We start from the raw sequence: 18,734 nt of genomic DNA, 5'->3' as shown, positions 1-18,734 counted from the left end.
TGGTTTATTCCTTATAGATTTTTGGATTTGCAATATTGTTTTCCTTCAACAAAATTATGTCAGGCTATTTAGAAAGTCAGCTCAGTAAGATGGCAAATCAAAACTAGATAGCAGTTGATATTGTTAATTGATCTAACAGAGTTAAATTAGCATTTTGCCTTTTCTGTTCTGTAACCCATTCTGAAATATCAGTTGTCTTGTATGCTGGTAATAACTCAATTACAAAATCTCTTATTACACTTTCATAGCGTTCCTGTGTTTTTTGTCTGCTAGTTATACATGGAATTCTTTCCAAAAAATCAAGTAGCTGGTTTGGTTCTCTGAATGTATCGACTCTGGCATATTCCACCACACCCCCCCGCACACTCACATTTGGGAGATATCAAACGTGAACATATGGGCAGAGAGTGACACAGCAATAGGAGGATCAAGCTGGATAAACAACCTCTGCATAGAATAAACCTATCCAAAAGTGTGGTGTATGGTTTGTGGTTTTTTATTTTTAAATCCTAAACTTACTGCTTACTGCAGTAACTTGCTTTGTAGAGAGCTATCTTCTGCCTCCACCCCTCCTTCCCAGCAGAAGGTGTGGGGACAAGTTTTCTTCCCTTAGTCACAACAGATCTGCAGTGGTAGGTGCTATGGGACAGGACAAGAAAAGCTTTACAAACGGCAGATAATACAGGTTTGCTTCCTTGCAGTGTCTTCTCTAACTTTACCTTCTGAGAAACAATGGGTGTTATGATAACAAGAATGGTGTTCCAGTTACTTCCTTAGCAAAAGGACCAGAGTGGGGGTACTAGCCTTTTCTAGGAACTGAGCCTTTAAAGTATGTTTTGTACCTGAGTGTCTCAGGACTGAGCAACACGAGCATCTCGTCTGTCTATTGGTTGGCCTGGTAGAACAGCAGAACTTGGTATTGTCAGTTGTCTGTAAGGACAGTGAGGTACTACTATCAAGGAATAAGCTTAGTAAAAGACCTCATAATGTCAAAAGTGTAATATGTTAATATTGTTGGTACATCACTTAAATCTCTAACTTGCAACCGTCTAAAAAGCAGCTGAGTTCATGCGTTGGTTTTGTTTTCATACTTGCTTTTTTTAATCCTTCAGTCCTCCTGGGAGATTATTTCAGCATGTTGTTTCTTGAATTTTAAGGTCATCTAATTTCTAGCCTGAAAGTTTCTCATAACTGTTTTGCCTGCTAACTGTATCAATGCTATCTTCTCATTTTAAGTAATTTTCTTCTCTTGGTGTTTTACCCGTGGCACTTACAGAAAGCCTTTATAACCTTCTTGTTGCCAGGCTAAATAACACAGGCTTTATTAGTCACTTCCTGTAAGAGCGCTTTTCTGTTCTTTCAACTGGAATTCATGTCTCTTGACCAAGGCCAACTGTAACAGGATAGAGTATTCCAGATAAATACTTGTACAAAAGCACCGGAGAATTCTCAGTAATGAATGGAGAATTCTCTGTAATGGTATATATACCTAACCATTGGTTCCTCTTCCACTCCTCCCCCCATTCCCCTCCAGTATCACTCTGTGAGTAACTGGAACATGTAGTCACTAATACGTTATGTCAGCTGACAAGGGCTTGGCTTATAGCAAAACTTCTCGGTTTTAGTACTGAGGTATAGGATCTCTATGCTGCTTGGTATTATTGTACTTCATAGCATTGCAAGTGTCTCATTAGTATAATCTACTGTTCCATATTTTTGACACATGCTTACTATTTTGGGGAAGGGAAGGAGGAGAGGGAACTTGTAAGCTTTGATAGTTTTTGAAAAAAATTGAGTTTTGAGGGAACAGGTTTTAGATAACCATATCACCTGAGTAGTTACGTTGAAATAAGCAGGGCTGTAACAATAATAAAGCTTTCATCTTATTTCATAGTTTCCTTCTATGGGTAATAGTCTGTTCATGATTAGAAACACTTTCTGCTAAACTCAGAGTGGTGTATTCTATTTGGATGCTACTTAGCAGCAATTGGTTGTTTAAATAGTCTTGGGTTTAACAAAACAGAAATAAGATAATGAATGATCTCTCCTCTATAAGCCTGAAAATAGTAGTAAGTGTGCTGAGTTCTGCTGTCAAAAGATCTTTCACTTGAGGAATCTACTGATGTCCTGTCATTACCAAATTAGGGTTTCAAGATTTAATTCCATCACAAGTTTAAGATTATTGCCTGCCTTCAAGTGTTGCAAATGTTTAAGCACCATAGCTTACAGAAACTGTCATTTCCAACTGTTTTTCTCAACACTGGGCCTCCGACTGCACATTCATGTAGCTGTGAATATTTTAAGTCCAGCTATGTCTAAAAAATGGAAGTACTTTAGACAAAAATACTCTTGCTGTAGTGTGCTTGCTGTAACACAGCTTTGAAACTGACAGGGGTGGAAAGCTGTAGTTTAATAGTCCTCATCAAGAGTGCTTGTACTCTTTTGCTAAATGCTTGTTCAGTGAGAATGTCTGTCTACATATGTTCATAGAGTAAACAAACACAATTTCATGGCACTACTGACCTAGTGAAGGAAGGTAGGCTGTCCTTTGAAAATTATTTGAAAGAACCAGTCTTAAACCTTAGTTTCTCAGGAAAGGAGAGGGCCTATTGTGGGAAATACTGTCTCTTTTTTAAATAGTAGGGTGGTTTTTTTGTTTGTTTTTTTAAAGCAAAGGGACAATTCTTCCTTACTGTGTTTTTTGGATCAATTTTGATTGGAGTACTTCAAATTCCTGACTTCTAGCCTAAAATATCTAGTTGCCAGGTAAAGGCTAACAGGAGGAGAAAAAACAAAGCACAAAAGTATGAGCGTTCGGTTTTTATACCACTGACTCTAGCTGTATTGTCATAAATGTTATAGCTATACCATGGAAGCTAGTTGTCCCACACAGATCTTTATGCATAGTTCCCTTAAGGGAAGGTGTTCTAAAGATGTTAACCCGGCATGCTTAAGCTTTGAACAGCTGAGGCAAGGAATTGAAGGACCCAGAGTTTTGTACCCATTGATTTATAAATGGTGCTCTGAGATCATGGAGTGTGACAAGTAGAGAAGATGCAAACTACTGTATTTCCTCCGATTCCCAGGTAGCTTGTGTGAGAACTGGGGCTTGTAAGCCCCTGTCTTTGCTTATGTGTATTATCTAACTTGTTGAAAAGTTTTTGGTCTTTCTGTTGACAGTATCAAAAGCAGAAAGTGACTACTGCAAGTCCAGCTCTCTGGCAGCTAGAAGCAGAAACTCAACCTATAGTAGAATACAGTGATTTAAATGCCTAAGTTTAGTTAAGTCAAGGTAGTTCAAAATCAAGGTAGCTTGTTACTACTTAATAGTATTCCAGGTTATGGCAACAAACTAGAGTTGCATCTATTCTTGGTGTGTGTTTACTGTGTCATTTGGAAGGTTGGTGGCCCAGCTTTGAGGTGGGAAGAATTTTAAAATGCACATTTGTGACTGGCTGGCATCTAAGCTGCTTTGTTCTTTATACTTACTTAGACTGGAGTAGTGTTTGTGGTGGAAGAGTGGGGGAGAAGCTGGTCTAATTTCAGGTACCTTCACAGAATTCGAAAGCTTTTACTGGTGACAACTGGTGATAGTTCAGTGTCAGGTTTTAAATTGTCTACATAAACTTGTACAGATGCAATCGTCTATATTTTTGACCAACTCCTGAAGTTTGACGTGTTGAATTGTAACACGAAAATGACCTGCACAGACATTAGAGTGAAACTAATAACTGTACTCTATCCTTGTACCTTCTGAGGTATTTGTGTAAGAGAAGGGGCTTGAAATAATGACATATTCAAAGGTGGGAACTTTGGGTAAATATATGTAGTAGTTGGAAACTACCTTCTACCAAGTAGACGATACTTTCACTTAATTTTTGGATTAGAGGAACTACCTTTCCTTTCTAATTTATTTAGATGACCACACTCACTAGGATGTCTCCTGAGAAATCTAGTTGGGTTTTTAACTTCCATCAGTACTGTTGTACTCTTTGGAAGATATGGTGGAGTTCAGCTGAAAAACTGCATGGTGCAGACTGATAGCTCTAATGCCCTAAACACTGTCTTGTTTAGGTTTTCTCTCCTTAGTCTGTACTGTAACTTAAGTAGTAAGTTAAATCTTGTATGAAGAGTATAAGGAAGTGTAATCACTATTAAGCTTAGAGTTAATGGAGTTATAAAAAAGGTGTGTTTGGCTCATAATGTCTGTCATACTTGAATATGTACAGAAGGCTTATGCTGTCATTTTAATTTGAAAAGTATCCATTATAAACACACACTGCTATACCACATCTGAAATGTTTTTCTTGAAAATAAAAAAGCACCCCTGAAACTTTCAGAATCTTATCATGCAGCTGTTCAGTGTAATAAATATTGTCATATTAGTATATGCTAATAGCATATGCTGTGCTTGATATTTGAAACTACAACACTAGCCTGCTGATTTGAAAATTCGATGTTAGAAGCTTTATATCCTCCACTTTCTAATTAGTCAAAATAGACATTTAATAGGAAATAGTTGAAACTGTTTCTTAATAGACACTGCAAGTTTGGTGAGCAATGTTTTCAAGCTATTTAACTTTCAGTTCTGTGGAAGAAGTTTGTGTTGGACAGATCAGGCTGATTTCAAACTGCAGTACACAGTATCTGTGTCCCAAAACTGTTCTGCCAGGGGAGCCTTTAAATACAAGGAAAACAAAAATAAAGTTTGAAAAGTGTAGAAGAAAAACCCAAAGTTAGTACAATTAATTTGGCGTCTTTGGTAGCTAATGGGAGTTGGAGGTGCTCGGAAATAATTGATGGGAGAAAAGATTTATTTCGAAGACTTGAAGTTGGGAAGTAAAGGTAGTAAAGATACTGTGATTACCAGAACACTTTATTGCTTGTTAGTCATATGTGGGTTGGGGACATGTTCCTAGCTGAGTATCTTTGATTAGCAAAACAGATGTAGGATTAAGAGAGGCTGCAGTCTTTATGAAATACCTAAATTTTGCATTTGATACGATAAGATACTGTGCAGAGGGAAGGGAAAGAAGAAATTGTGCTCGCTTCTGGGCCTACAGGTGTTTTCCTTCTTCTTTCACAAGCCTATCTACTTCATATTCTTTCTTTAATCTTTCCCTGAAGCCACTCCATTCCCTGTGTGTGTTTTACTCAAGTGTTGTAAAGAGTTTTTCTGTCTTGCATTGGGATGAAGCTGCCCTCTCCAGTTAAATACACTTTCATTTGTCTTGTCTCCCTTACTAGTGCATTTTATTAAATAGCTTAAAATAAATAGTAAAAAGTATAACATGCAGAATAGTACTGAAGCTATATGAGTGTCTTATGGATATTTAAAAAAACAAACAAAAATACAAGAAATATTGCATAAGAGTTGTTAAGTGAAGTTTGCTTCCAATTCAGTGTCATCTTAACAGTATGGGATTTTTTCATATTTGCAAAAATTTATTTCAGGAGCATAGCAAGATGGATGCATAGCTTTTGCTCCGAAGTATTCTATCTTTGATGTATACGCAAAGTACTTAAAACAAACACTGTCTTTCCTCTCTTCCTCACCATATTCTTTTCCAATCCTAGACAAGACCAGAATTAATGTGTTGCTTGGGGTTGATAGGTTATAGGTTTGCTTGTAAGGCATAGTTGAGCATTAGTGTAGGATAAAAGGTCACCCATATAGGAGGCAACTCCCGAGTATTCTGATTGGGTCACAGAGCAAATCGCAAGAGCAAAGGCTTATCAAATCAACTATTGTAATATCTAGTTCTTAAATAATAATTTTGGTCCTAAGATCAAGCTACAGAAAGCCTACAGCTCTGCTTATTCTTTTTTAAGTATCTTGGAGCTGTGGAGAAACTTTGTGTTCCTCTGATACGTGCTCTGTATTAGTGGTAGTCTGTGAATCCTTTCAGTACATCAGAAAGCAGTAGTTTAGCTGGGAGGTAACAAAAAGCATTGAACAGATTTAGGCAGCATCTGTTGGAACATCTCCTTGCCAGGAAGTAAGTAGCCTTTCTTCCAACTCTGAAGTGACTAACCATCTGTAAGGAATTCAGGCTTTGGCACACTTGGCCGTGCTATGACCCTGAGGAAAAATACCTTATTAGTGTCAACTTGTTAATCTACTGAACTATAAAATATGGGCATAGTTACAGTTGTTGCTTGTGCAAGGAAAGTGTGTGGGTAGCCTGGGAGAGAGGAGGTAAGAGTCATCGGTGAGGTAAAGCAGAAAAAAAGGGCTGGTGGTATTGGCACATATGGGAAGGAAGAGAGGAATTTGTGGTAGATTTTTTTGTCTGTATTAAAGTTTGTGGTGGTGAGTTCTTGTCTAGCTTAAAATTAAGACTGAGTCTGGCATCCTGCTGAAAAGCATTTGAAAGAGCTCTAATACTTAGATTTGCTCAAGTTCAGCATCTTAACTCTCTCTATTCAGGTTCTTGGGACACTCATTTGCCATTCCCATACTCTGTAAGCCTCATGTACAATACCTTGTTTCCACAAACTTGTTTTGTCAAGTACTGAAAAGGTACGTATGTGGGAGTAGAGTAGACAGTCTTATCAATGAAGTGTGCCATAAAGTTGTTCAGTTCTTCATAAATCCTGGTACTTTGGCTTTTGACAACTTTTTCCATGACTGTAAAGGTTGGAACCTTCCTAAAATGCAGTTGTGGAAGCTAATACTGTATGTTCTTCTGTGTAGTTACCTTGAAAGAATAGCTCTGAGCCCTGAAAAGTCCTGATCCTATCAATGATAGGATCAGCTTAAAGACAGCTTAATCCTTGGTGTTTAACAGGTGTTTCTTTGGGTGTGACTTCCTTTTGTTCAGCTTTACACAGAACTCTTCTGTTTCTCTGTACAGATATTTGGTTGGTAGTTTGGTTCATGATTTCATACAAGGTAAATGTCTTTAATTGTGCCTATGTCAGTAATTTGGAGCTCGCTCTTAATTACATCATTGCAAGGTATAATGTCAATGTATAAATTGTTTTTCTTTGGTCGAGAAGATGCATCTGTGGCACACAGGTCCAAAACCTATTGCTTTGAGCACTACCCAGTTTAGAAACCTTAAATGTGTTTTAATCCCTTTGTTTGTTGTTGCAGCATCCTTGTGATAGCTAAAGATCCATATGCAGATGCAGTGCTGAGGAAGCCGGAAACTTAACCTGTTTTAATTGGATTTCTTCCTCAACAGCTACAATTAAACCATTTTCCAGATTGTATCATGTGGCATAGGAATCTTGCTATGCATTAGGCCTATAACCTTTTTTTGTGTAGCATTTGGGTAGAAGTCTTTGTTCAGGAGGATAGCATAGCCTGCTTAAGACAGTCTAGGAAAGGAAGCCTCAACAGACGTCTGATTGAGTCAGTGCTAAATATCAGTGATTAGAAAAACAAAAAGAAAGCTACTGAGATCCTCCTGATTTGCCCAAAACTTCTTTTAAATGGTATTTTGAAGATGCAAAAGCTTGAGACCCATTCTAGTTAAGTAGATAATAGGTGAGTACTTCTCCTCCCCCCTTTCCCTGGAAACATAGATTATTTTTTAGATTTTTTTTTTAAACTTTAAAGTGTTTCTCTTTAAGACATGCTAGCATGAGTGAACAGGCTTCTCAACTTTTGGCATTTCTGTGTGTAAACTTGTTTCAAGCTGAATATTATCAAAATGAAGACCCAGTCTCCTCCCTCTTTACCTTGTTTTCAAGGTAGATCTACATAATGCCCTTAGACCTGTAATCTTGAGTTTATCTGTGCACTTGTCTAATCTGCGTGTACGTGTCAACTGCTTTTTGTGTTTCTTCTTCTAGCAGTAACTTTTGTAAGATCTAGTCTCTCAATTTCTTCATTCTGGTGGCTAATTAAAGTTCTCTTTTGTTTCCACCTCCCCCCTGAGTTATCTAGAAGATTTCAGAGATCATTTTTGTTAAGTTAGACTTTGGGTGGCCAAGCCATGTTTTACTAGACACTGAGCTCACTAGGTTTCTCTGTAGTTTAAGACAGCTTGGCAAAAGTTCATTAGGAACTTGGCAGGGCTCAGGCAACCTGCCGTGCTGCAACTTGGTGCCTGTATTGTCTAACAGGCTCTGCAGGTAGGGCATGGGTATGTACCATATCAGTATTTGTCTTCTAGTGCTGTTGCACTTGATCTTACTTAAGGGCTGTGGGTGCCAGATGCAGGTGAATGGCAAACTGCAAATAAGGCACCATCTGGTCTATGGGGTTAGAATAGGGAAGAGGCTTGGTGGTGTAGCAGTAGGCTCTGCATTCAGGCTCATAATGTTGAAGTAAATGGAGCTATGCAGCTCAAAGGCAGCTGGGCGTTAAGCATTGGGCAGGGCAGACTTGGAGTAGGTGATGATTTTGGGTACTTTGTGTACTTGGTTCATTTATATGACAATACTGAAATCAAGCTTCTAAATTGAAATTAGCACTAATGGCTCAACTGACTTTTTTCTTCACTGGTACTAAATGCTCCCTGCCCCAACTTTGCCACACCTGTTTACTTGGTCTTAACTTGACCACCTACCTGCTAGCTTGTCTTCATTTGTGGCAGTGTCACTGATCTGTACTTCATGAAGGATTCTGTGCTTTCATTCATGTTGTCTCACAGAAGGTGAAAGCTCTTTATTCAAATTCATTCCCCTCTTCTGAAGAGAATGTTCTTCCTCGAGCTTGCCAGGCAGCATGTTTTTTATAATGTTAGTGAAAGCTTAAGCCGCCACACAGATAGTGAATTTTGGCTCCTACTAAACAAGGGTTTCTAGAAAAGCTGAAAATGAAGGACAGATGAGATTTTACTTCCATTGCTTGTGATGGTTTTTGTTGGGAGCGTGCTAGAAATAAAGAAGAATTCACATCAGTTCACTCTGGGTACAAATAGCAGCTTTGGTCAGAATTTGGCTGCTGGGAAATACCAGTTGCTTTTGTTTAATTTAAAAAAAGGAAAAAAAGTGTTATTTCCGTTGCTGCTAACAAGTTGGAACCACATTGTAGTAGCATCGGGTAGCAGAATTGCATACTGAGACTCTTACAGTGTAAAATTCTCTGTCTAGCAGCTTGTCAGTAACAGTAAGTTTAAGGTTCCTGTAGATGTGAAGTCAAGCTCTTGCTATAGGATCTGATTTGGCAGGGAATTTTGTTTTGTGACACAAAGGTACAGAAGAATAAACTTTGAACACGCCCATTCCTCGCTTTTCCCTTCTTTCCCATTGTTGTGCTAAAAGGGAAAAAGATCTGTCAATAAAGAGACAAAAACTGGTTTAGTATTCTGCAGCTAATGTTTTCTATGTTTATATGTGCTTGTTCTCCATGTGGTATAACAAATCTTTCATGTTACTGAGGTGGCTTAAATATCTCTGGGCTTCTTCTGAAGCTGAGCTGTTGCTGGCTGACTTGCAGCTATCCAGATCAGGCTATTCTTTTACTGAATATGGATTGATTTGGAAGTTTCTGGGTTCTTTATGCTTTTGATTATATTTGTGAGAAGAAAAAATTTAACTGCTGCAGAAGTGACTGAATTACGCAACAGAACTTAATGTTTAGCTGGTTAAAAAAACAAACCAAAACAGAGCACTGAAGACTGAGAAACTACAGGTGGTGTAAACATGAAAAGTGTTGAGTCCTGGCATTCTGCCACTGAGAGAGCATTCCCTTCCTCCGTTAATGAGTTAAAGTCAAATCATACCCTGATAGAAAACTTACATTGAACTAGTTTGGACGTGTTACAAATGGTGACATGGAAAGGTAACAAACTTGGTTTATTTGGAGAACAACTTAATTCTTTGAGCTTTTATTACAAGGGCAGATGCTTTGAATTAAATGGTGATCTACCCTTGTAAATTAATGTTCTAAGAGATTGTTTTTATAATAAACTCCATTGCTGATGCACTCAAAAACAAGAGTAGTTGCTGTTGACAACACTTTTAATTTCCAAAGATACAGAATGCTAAGCTATAGAGAAGCAAGAGAATAAAATGAAATGCTTTCTTTTTTTCTTTAACTTCTCTTTTGTATTAAGATCTGAGATTTGAATGACACTTGTATACTTTTGTGAATCAAAATGCAGTCCAAAAAAGAGTGACACAACTTGCAATATTTCTGTCCTTGATGAACATAAGAGAAACAAAGCATTGAGGTAGCAGAACTGAAGAGGGATGCCCTCAAAACAACATTATATTTGTTCCATGCAACTCCTTTACTTTTCCTCCTCAGACTGCAGCTTCTGGTCTTCCAGAGGAAAGGAGTATAGGAGATAAAGGCTTTTACAGTTGTAACATTAGCTAGCCCCCTTAACCAGCTTGCAAGAATTTAGTTAAGCTTTAGTCCTGGTTTAATTTCTCAGTGCACTAAAATGGTGATTCTTTCTTCAGTAATGAAATGAAGCCATGGATTTCTGGGTGCTATGAGCTGGGGACGCTAGTCATACAAACAGACCTGAGACACCTGAGCTCACCTTTGTATCCTGTACAACCATATTCAGAATAGAACATGAGCAGCATTTTCTTGGTTCCTTTAAGCTGTCCAGATGAACAGGAATGTTCTGCTGTTAACTTTTGCAGGTGCATTTTTTTAGCTGATTTGTGGGCATCCCCTCCATTCATAGGTTTCTCTTGGTTCTTGAGCTGTTTAAATTCTTGAGTAGTCAGTTGTACCACTGGCAGATGGCTTATAGCCAGTCAACAGTACCTGTGCTTCTCTATAGTTTTGAGTAGTGCCCTTTTTGCTATTTCAGTTTGACTTTCCACAGCCCAAAACAACTTACTAAGGTTCTGGTTGTGGTGTATAGGCAAATCCACTGTTTTCTTTTAAACCAATGATGGGTGCCAGGTCTCAGTGGTCTTTATGGAACAAGGTTTTAAACTTCTTTCGGGTCACTGAAGACATTGTCAGTTTGCTTTTTCGTACCAGGCCCAGCAAAAGGTCTCCGCAGTCTCAGACTTCAAATTCAGCTGACCTACTTGAGGGAGGCTGTTCAGCTTCTGCAACTCAGAATGTCTTCCCAGTCACAAAACTGTTCTTAACAACACTGGAGCATGTGATAGCATGTATTTAGATTTTGCCTTAAACAATACTTGACCTCTGACTTCCCCAGACTATGTGTTCTCAAGCTTTGGTATCTTTTGCCCAGGTATCTTCCAGTCCTTTCACCAAACAGAAGTCAGTAGGTAAGGGTGCTACTTTACTGGCTTGGGGTCATGGCGTGTATATAACCTGTTGGATCACACACTCCCAACAATCTGGGCATTCCTGTAGTGAGCAGCGTTGTGCATCTTTTCAGAGGAATTTTCAGTGTTCTTATCTCCTGTGGGAACTTGTAAATCTTCAGTTTGAGGCAATGAATACTCTTAACTGCCAATTAGCAGTACAGTTCCCCCTAATTCTGAACCATGAGATCACAAATGAAAATGTTTTAGCTCTTCTCCCTTCCTCTTCATACCATACCATCCATACCCCTTTTAATATATGGGGTATTTTTGCAATGGTTAAGAAATGCTTCCACTCTAATGATAACAGAGTAGCTGAATTAAAAAGAACGCTTCCATTGTAAAGGACTCTAAGAAGAATATTGTGCCAAAGGGGTTTTTTTGTCAGCCGTTTGGAAAAATCTGTCTCTGGCTAACAGCTTGTATACTGTTTAAAGTTACCCAGTGTAAAAATGGACATGTGAGCTAGTCCTGAGTCTATAATGTCTTCAGTGACTGGACTCATTTGATATTTGTAGCTTACATGCCCATTTTGCTTACTTCTTCATCTTAGTCCAGGTTACTGGATTGTGTTTTTGAGGAACTGAAAGGGAGGGGGATGCTTTCAGAGCAATACGTGATTGCAGTGAGGAACAGGGCCAGAGTTGTTTCTTTTCTTCTCAGAGAGGTTGTCCTTGGGAGGGATGGGGAGTGTGTCCTTGCACACCTGTACATCTACACAGATCCGAGATCCTGGGTTACTTGAACTGACATCTACTGCGTGACTTTTTATCAAATGCTTCTGCTGAAAACACTATTTTCTGATAGTCTGTTAGTGTCTTCTCTGCATGCCTTTATATCTGTTTTGATAGCTTACTTAGTTTGGGATTTTTTTCTTTGCCCTTTCTTCAGGGTATCTCTCATGATTCACTCTTTGCCTTTCTGCTCTTGCTCAAAACTCAGAATAAATTTTGTCATCGTGGTTTGGAAATTGTCACTTCTCAGCAGAATGAGAGAGCTGTAACATAATCTAAGGTCTTACTTTCAACAGGAGGTTGGACCAGTTGATCTCGAGAGGTCCTTTCCAGCTGAGGCTCTTTTAATGAGTCTAACTTAACTCTTGTACTCCAGTTGAACCCTGCATCAAAAAGGCATCAGGTCTGAAGATGAGTTTGCTTCTGTATGCTGTTAAACTCTGCTTGTCTTCCCATCAATATCTTATTAAAGTCTTTCAAGAGAACTGACAAAAATGGTGCAACTATTTAAGTTTGTAGAAATTCTGTGCTGGAAGAGGTGCAGCTGAAATCCACCCACCTTACTGTACCTTACAGCACCTTGCAGCTCATGGGACAATATCTTTTTCCCTTGTTTGTGTATAGAAATTTGCTATCAGGAAGAAGGGAAGGATGATGAGAATTTGGGAGATGTCACAGCAAATTTTTTTAGGAAATCTTCAGATGTTGTTGTACCTGCTCCCTAAATTACTCCATGAACTATTTCTAGAAGCAGAAGGGACAAGAGGCTGCTAAACTGAAAATACAAGCTTCTGCCTGCATGGAACTTTGATGTGAAATTTATGTTTGGAGGTGAGGACTGCAGTGGAAAAAGAACTGGGCAGAGTGGATAACTACTGAATTTAGAGAGTATAGTAAGGAAGAGTACTGTGTCAAAATCAACTGCACAAGACAGTTTAAAGTAACTAACTGGACTAAAGTCATCTTAATAATGAATTTCTGAGTCAGCTAGTGAAGTAGTAGAAGTAATTGAATGAGTGCTTGCAAGTGCTTGCTTGCAAGGCAAGAAAATAGGTGTGTATGTTTGCAGATAAATGAGGAGAACCTTGTGAGCAGTGAGCAAATATGAGGTGCAGCTATGAGATCAGTTTAAAATAAAGTAATGTAGGTCCAAAACAATTCAGCAGTTACTGAACCATATGCAGTAAGTTCTTCAGTTTAGTTGCATTTAAATCTCAACTCTGAAATGTGTTGTATGCTTGTATATTTAGAATGTTGCTTCTACCTTAACTGACTAGATTTGTCACAGATACAGCTGATCAAGTAAATGTTATCTACATTGAAGTGAAGGAGTACAAATCCGAAGTCTTAGACTTAACATTTTCTGATAAGTACACTGAACTCTGGGTTCTGGCTGGCAAGATACGCAGCTTGCTGGAAGAAAGTGTTCTGAACTTACAAGGCATATAAACATCCTCCCATCTTTTCCTTCTCCCCCTCCTCCTTTTGCCTAATACTCACTTCAGGGCAGTAAGTCTTTGCAATTTTGAGAAGCTGGCTTGCTGCAGCAGCAAGTGCCAGTAAGGCACTGGTTTTTGGGCCAAGCTACAAAAGAGGAAGTATGCTCACCGGTGTACTTAACTCCAAGCAGGTAACAGGCATTATAATGGGGTATTATAGGCAGAGGTCCTAGGCATATCCTTAATTATTCAGGAAATTGGAGTGCAAGAGCCTGAAAAATTCTCATACTACCAAGATTCTTAAAAAGAACTTAAAAACCCCCAAAACAAACCACCAAACAAGTTCTAGAGCTCATCCAGGTAGATTAAGGAAAGCCTTTTCTTGTGAAAGCATTCAATTCCATTTTTACAGGGGTTGTTACCAGTTTGCCTTGTTATACTATTAGTGGCCCTAGAGCCTTTGGAGTGCTTCAGTTTACTCATTCTCTTTTCTTCTCTGTAGCCTACATCACAGTTCACAGTATCTTTCAGGGAGTGCTTTTAGATGTTAAGTAAAAGTCAATACAGGCTTGTTCTGTAAGTTGTCTTTCCTCTGTGTGAAAGATACGGAAAAATGTCAGTCGCTTCTTGTTGGCTTTTCTATGAGAAGCAAGGTAAAGGCTTCACTGCAAGTTGACAGGTGGTTTTTGTATCTTGTGTTCCTGTGGAACCTCTCCAAGTAATACATTGGCTATATCTTAGATATAATGTTTGTAATGGGTATGTTAGGTCTACAGAAACTGATTCTTGTTGCTTTCCTGTACAGTAACAAAGATGACTGTTAATCAAACAGTGTATACTAAAACTCAAGAATACTGTGCAAGATAATAACAATTAGATGCTAGTGCTCTTCGATGTCTTCAGAAGATACCTTGTGGGTTTATTTGAAATGCTGTTTTTTAGTATTCATCCTCAATCTGAAGAGTCTGCTTATGAGGAGAGCATCTGCGGGCCAGTGCTTTGGCATCATTACAGCTAGGAATATGGAGTTGTGAAACGTTAACTAAAATGGCTTGTTTACAGAAAACTTTATGCTAGAAGAGGACCTGAGCTTTAAAATGCTCAAATTGTAAAGCCTGTCAACTGAAGCATAGAGGTCTGATGTACAGTTGTAGCTTTTTTTCTTATTGTGGGTGTGGGGAGAATGCTCTATGTAGTTGAGGAAATGTGACAGAACTGCACTGGTGCATTCAGCTGATCTACTGGGTTGTGCACCTCCTTTGAATTTAGGTATCTAAAGAGGTGGAAGAAAAAGCCAAGTGCTGGGAGTGAGGCTTACAGATGGAAGAACAACTCTGAATGAGAACAGTTCAGTTTTAGGAACCTCATGGCTCTGCTCTTGTTGTTCTAGCATGTGGAAGACACAGTTGTGAGCCACGAAAGATCTCTTCCCTACTGGACTAATTGGGCACGTGGTAATATGTGGCTTCAGGTACTTGCAGTGAGACTTAAGTTAATGTTTTGATGTTAAAGGTCATAGCTGAATCATGAAGCCGCATTATATTCAAAGGCAAACTGGGAGTCATACGGTAAGACACTACACAACAAGAAATGCAGTTAAGTTGAGATGTTTCAATATAGAAGGTAACTCTGGACATCATCTTGACTTGACAGATGCCTTAAAGGATAAAACAGCTACCATTTCATTCTTTTACACAGCTGAAAATATTGTGTATGACAACACACTGTGCTGTGTAACTTTTAAGTACAGACTAGTTAAAGTGGTTGGCTGACCCAGACGGATCAACATTAAACTAAAGTTTCCCTAGACAGTATCAGAATTGCCTGTCTAGCTAACTCTCCTGGTGTTTTGTGGAGGAGCCCTAGGTGGGAAAGCACGTGGCTGACGTAGCAGAGCTCTAGAGTGAGCACTGCTCCTTGCAGAATGAAACCTGCTGGAGTGCACTTCTTGTTACAGTCAGTACGAGGTGATACAATAGATGTATGGCAACCATTTCATAGTATGACTGATAATTTGACATTAGTACCCAATTTCAACATCAGTTGACCTTTGTACTGGAGAGGACATGCTCCCTCCTTTCAGAAAAGGCACAAAACATGCCTCCTTGCTGATGTTTATGAAGAGATGTTTTTCATTTGGTGTTTGAATAAAAAAATAAAAAAGGAATGCACAACAGCATATGACACTGCCTGTGATGGGCTTCAGCTAGACCCCCTAGGTAGTGCTGGAACCTTGGTCAGCTTTCAGCCTGGTTAGTGCTAGGCTTATTGTCTTGCATCTGTGGTGTCCTCTGCAGAGAATGCTACCACTTACGCTCTCCTCAACCTGACTAATGTGGCTGCACCAGCAAGCTAGTGTAATTTCCAGCTATAGCAGGCTTTTTCTGTTCCACTGTAAATGTTTTTGTGCTCTACAGTATAAGGAGTTGTAGACTGAAGATGTCATGTATTACTTAAAAGTTTTAAACCTTTCTGTTAGTGGGGAATATTTGCTGTGATTAAGGAGTTAGGATAAGAGAAATAATCATGAAGAGGGAAAGCTTAGCTTCTGAGGAATAGGGTAGGCTTTCTCAACTTCCCAGTCATCAAGACTTCTAGCTACAAGGTTCATTGAACAACAATATTTTGTGGTATTGTGTATTTCGTACTCATATTCTTTCAAGTTCCTAAGCATAAGGTAAAAAAAAAAAAAAGAAACAAGGTAAAGACAATGTTTTGCTAATTAATCCTACTTTCTGCTTTTGCTGTCTGCTGTTGTGTTGGACCTATTAGTGGAAAGAACATGAAGAACTTGAAAAAGATGCTTTTGATTCCTGTTGAGTGGGGATTGGGATGGGGAGCAATTTTTCTGCCTAACTTGTATTCTTATTAGATTCCTGGAACTTAAAATAGTTCTGGCATGGTAACTGGGAGCTTCTAGTACTAGGTTGTATCACTACATTGTAACAAGACTGAATCTGAGCTAGCAGAATCCTGATCACTGATTGCTGTGCTGTGCAGGTGTCTTGATAATATACATGTTCCTTTTGGCATTGTACTAAGTATATGAGGTAACGGTTTGCACAATAGCAATTTATGTGCCTGGTTTCTTACGGCCTTCAGTAAAACAGAGTAATTTAGGATTCTTTTTTTTGAACTCACTTTTGTTCACTTCTATAGGCTCTTTCAGAGGAATAGACAATTATAGTCAAGTATTGTCTGGCTTTACTGACAATGCCAGGTCTTGAGAGTTATTTTATTGGAAGCATTTGAATTTGAACTGAGCCTTATTATGCTGAGTTATCTGCAGGTGAAATGTTTTAAACTTTTTCCTGGCAGACTTCTTGCTTACTGTGCTATAGATATAGTCTATATGCTGATTCGGTATCTATTGTGTTCTTCAACTTTGGTTATTTTTCCTTCTTGTGGCTTTCTTCACCTGCAAATACCTTTTTTTACTGGATTCCACACTATTAGAAACAGTAGAACTGGATTTACAGGTTGTGGTCTGATTGCTATGCTATCTGTATAGAAATACCATTTTAGCAGAGGATACAAAAGTTACCTCTCTTCACTGAGGAGCTAAGTGAGGCTTGATCTTGAAATACTTTGGTTTCTGACGACTGCAGCTGGATATTATGGTAGTCTTCCATAAATAACTACTAAAATAGTATCGGTAGACCTCTAGCAGTCACAAAGTAATTCCAAAAGTAGTAATGCGAAGCCGTCGTATTTATTATTTTTTTAAATAATTGTGTACACTCATTAATTCTTCTGTCTCATACTTTTTCCCACTAATTAAGCTCTCATGAGCAAGAACTTCTTGCTTATAAATCTAGATCTCTTTTCCTGAATTACTATGTCTCTGTCTTTACAGAAATGGCAGTTGCATAAATCTGAGTAGAGAATGAAGCTGTTTTAAAAGCACAGTTGCTTCTGTAATCTTGTGGGTACTGCTGCTTATTCCTGAAACTGGCATTGTCATCTCTTACAATGAGAGTTAAAATACTTAAATACTATTGCGTTCTATCAAGCATTGAGTTTTACTTGTTAGTGTGTTTTTCCTTAATGTTGACAAATACAAGTTCTCCTAAATTGCATTTGTCTTGTCTCCTTAAAATAATCATAGAAGCCTGCCAGGAAAGAAGTGTGTCATCATAGAATCATAGAGTAGTTTGGGTTGGAAGGGACCTTTAAAGGTCATCTAGTCCAATAGGTCATCTGTATGCTATATATACTGAAAACCAGTTGTTCTGTATTAAGGATCTAAATGCTCTTGAGAAGAATCTTAGTCCCTGTGCCTTTTAACTAAAAATTGTTTAAAGGTTTTTGTCTTAAGTTTTTGCTTTAACAGTAGCATTTTACATTTGCCTCTTGCAGCATGGCTGTGAGTCTTCATGCCACATGTCTTATGACTATATGCTCTTGTCTTTCAGTGAATGATAGTGTCTAGAAAGGGTATGTCCCTTCAGGAGAGAGGTGCCAATGTCCAACCGGCCTAGTAACAATCCAGGGGGGTCACTGCGACGTTCACAGAGGAACACTGCTGGGGCCCAGCCACAAGACGACGCAGTAGGAGGAAGGTATGACAGTTATCTATGAGTGTGTTTTAATGTATAAAAGCAAAATTGATGTGATTTAATTAGAGAATGAAGTGCAATCCAAGCACTGAAACTTGTGTAAAATCTTTTTACCCCTGAAATGCTATCTGTACTGTTATTGCATGGGATGAAAAAATGGATAACTCCCTATCATGCGTGTTCAGCTAGAATGGCAGTAGAACATCTATGGGGAAAAAGTGTAACTGAGCTATATTCCACATATGACAGGTAGTAACATTCCTTCCCTGGTAACAAAAATATGTGAGGAGGATGACAGGGAGACTCTGGTGTGTGAAATCAGGGAAAATCTGTGCCCCTGTTAAAGAAGGCTGAATAACTGGCACCTCTCTGTTCCCTTGCACTACATGTTAATCCTGTGCAGCTTTTGAGTAATTCAAGAACAAAAGGTTTACCATCCTTTAATATACTTGTACCACTAAGCAAGGTGAACCAGGCTGTATTTGTTCTGTAAATGGTTGTCTCTACAACACAGGACAAAGATGATCCTTGAAACTTTTCTGTGGATGCTGACTGTATAATTATTGTTATGTCCTTTAAGGAATTAAGCATCTTCATCTGAGTGAATGAAGCCTATATGGATGTCTTCCTTCCTTTAATTTTGTTAAAATAGTAGTCTAATGAAGAAAGGTTATAGTATCATGGTAGGCAGTATCTGTCTGTATTGTACTTCCTCAGAGGTGTTACTGGTGCAGTTATTTGAATATGTGTATCTTGGGCTTGGTTTTTTTTTTGTATGAGTATTAAAATATTGCCGGTCAGTG

At 38.6% G+C, this 18,734-nt stretch overlaps 1 protein-coding gene across 1 annotated transcript in view; it reads left to right on the top strand.

Moving 5' to 3' along the window:
- TRIP12 (thyroid hormone receptor interactor 12) overlaps nt 1-18,734 on the top strand; it is an 81,745-nt gene that overhangs the window by 8,453 nt on the left and 54,558 nt on the right. The window contains exon 2 of the mRNA XM_059822794.1: nt 17,788-17,934. Coding sequence (XP_059678777.1) covers nt 17,837-17,934 — 98 coding nt within the window. The 5' untranslated portion in view covers nt 17,788-17,836. The remainder of the gene's footprint in view (nt 1-17,787; nt 17,935-18,734) is intronic.

This window comes from Gavia stellata, chromosome 11, assembly GCF_030936135.1.
Source record: "Gavia stellata isolate bGavSte3 chromosome 11, bGavSte3.hap2, whole genome shotgun sequence".
Classification (NCBI taxonomy): Eukaryota; Metazoa; Chordata; class Aves; order Gaviiformes; family Gaviidae; genus Gavia; species Gavia stellata.
Note: the sequence above shows the minus strand (reverse complement) of the source record. Positions and strands in the feature narration are given on the sequence as shown.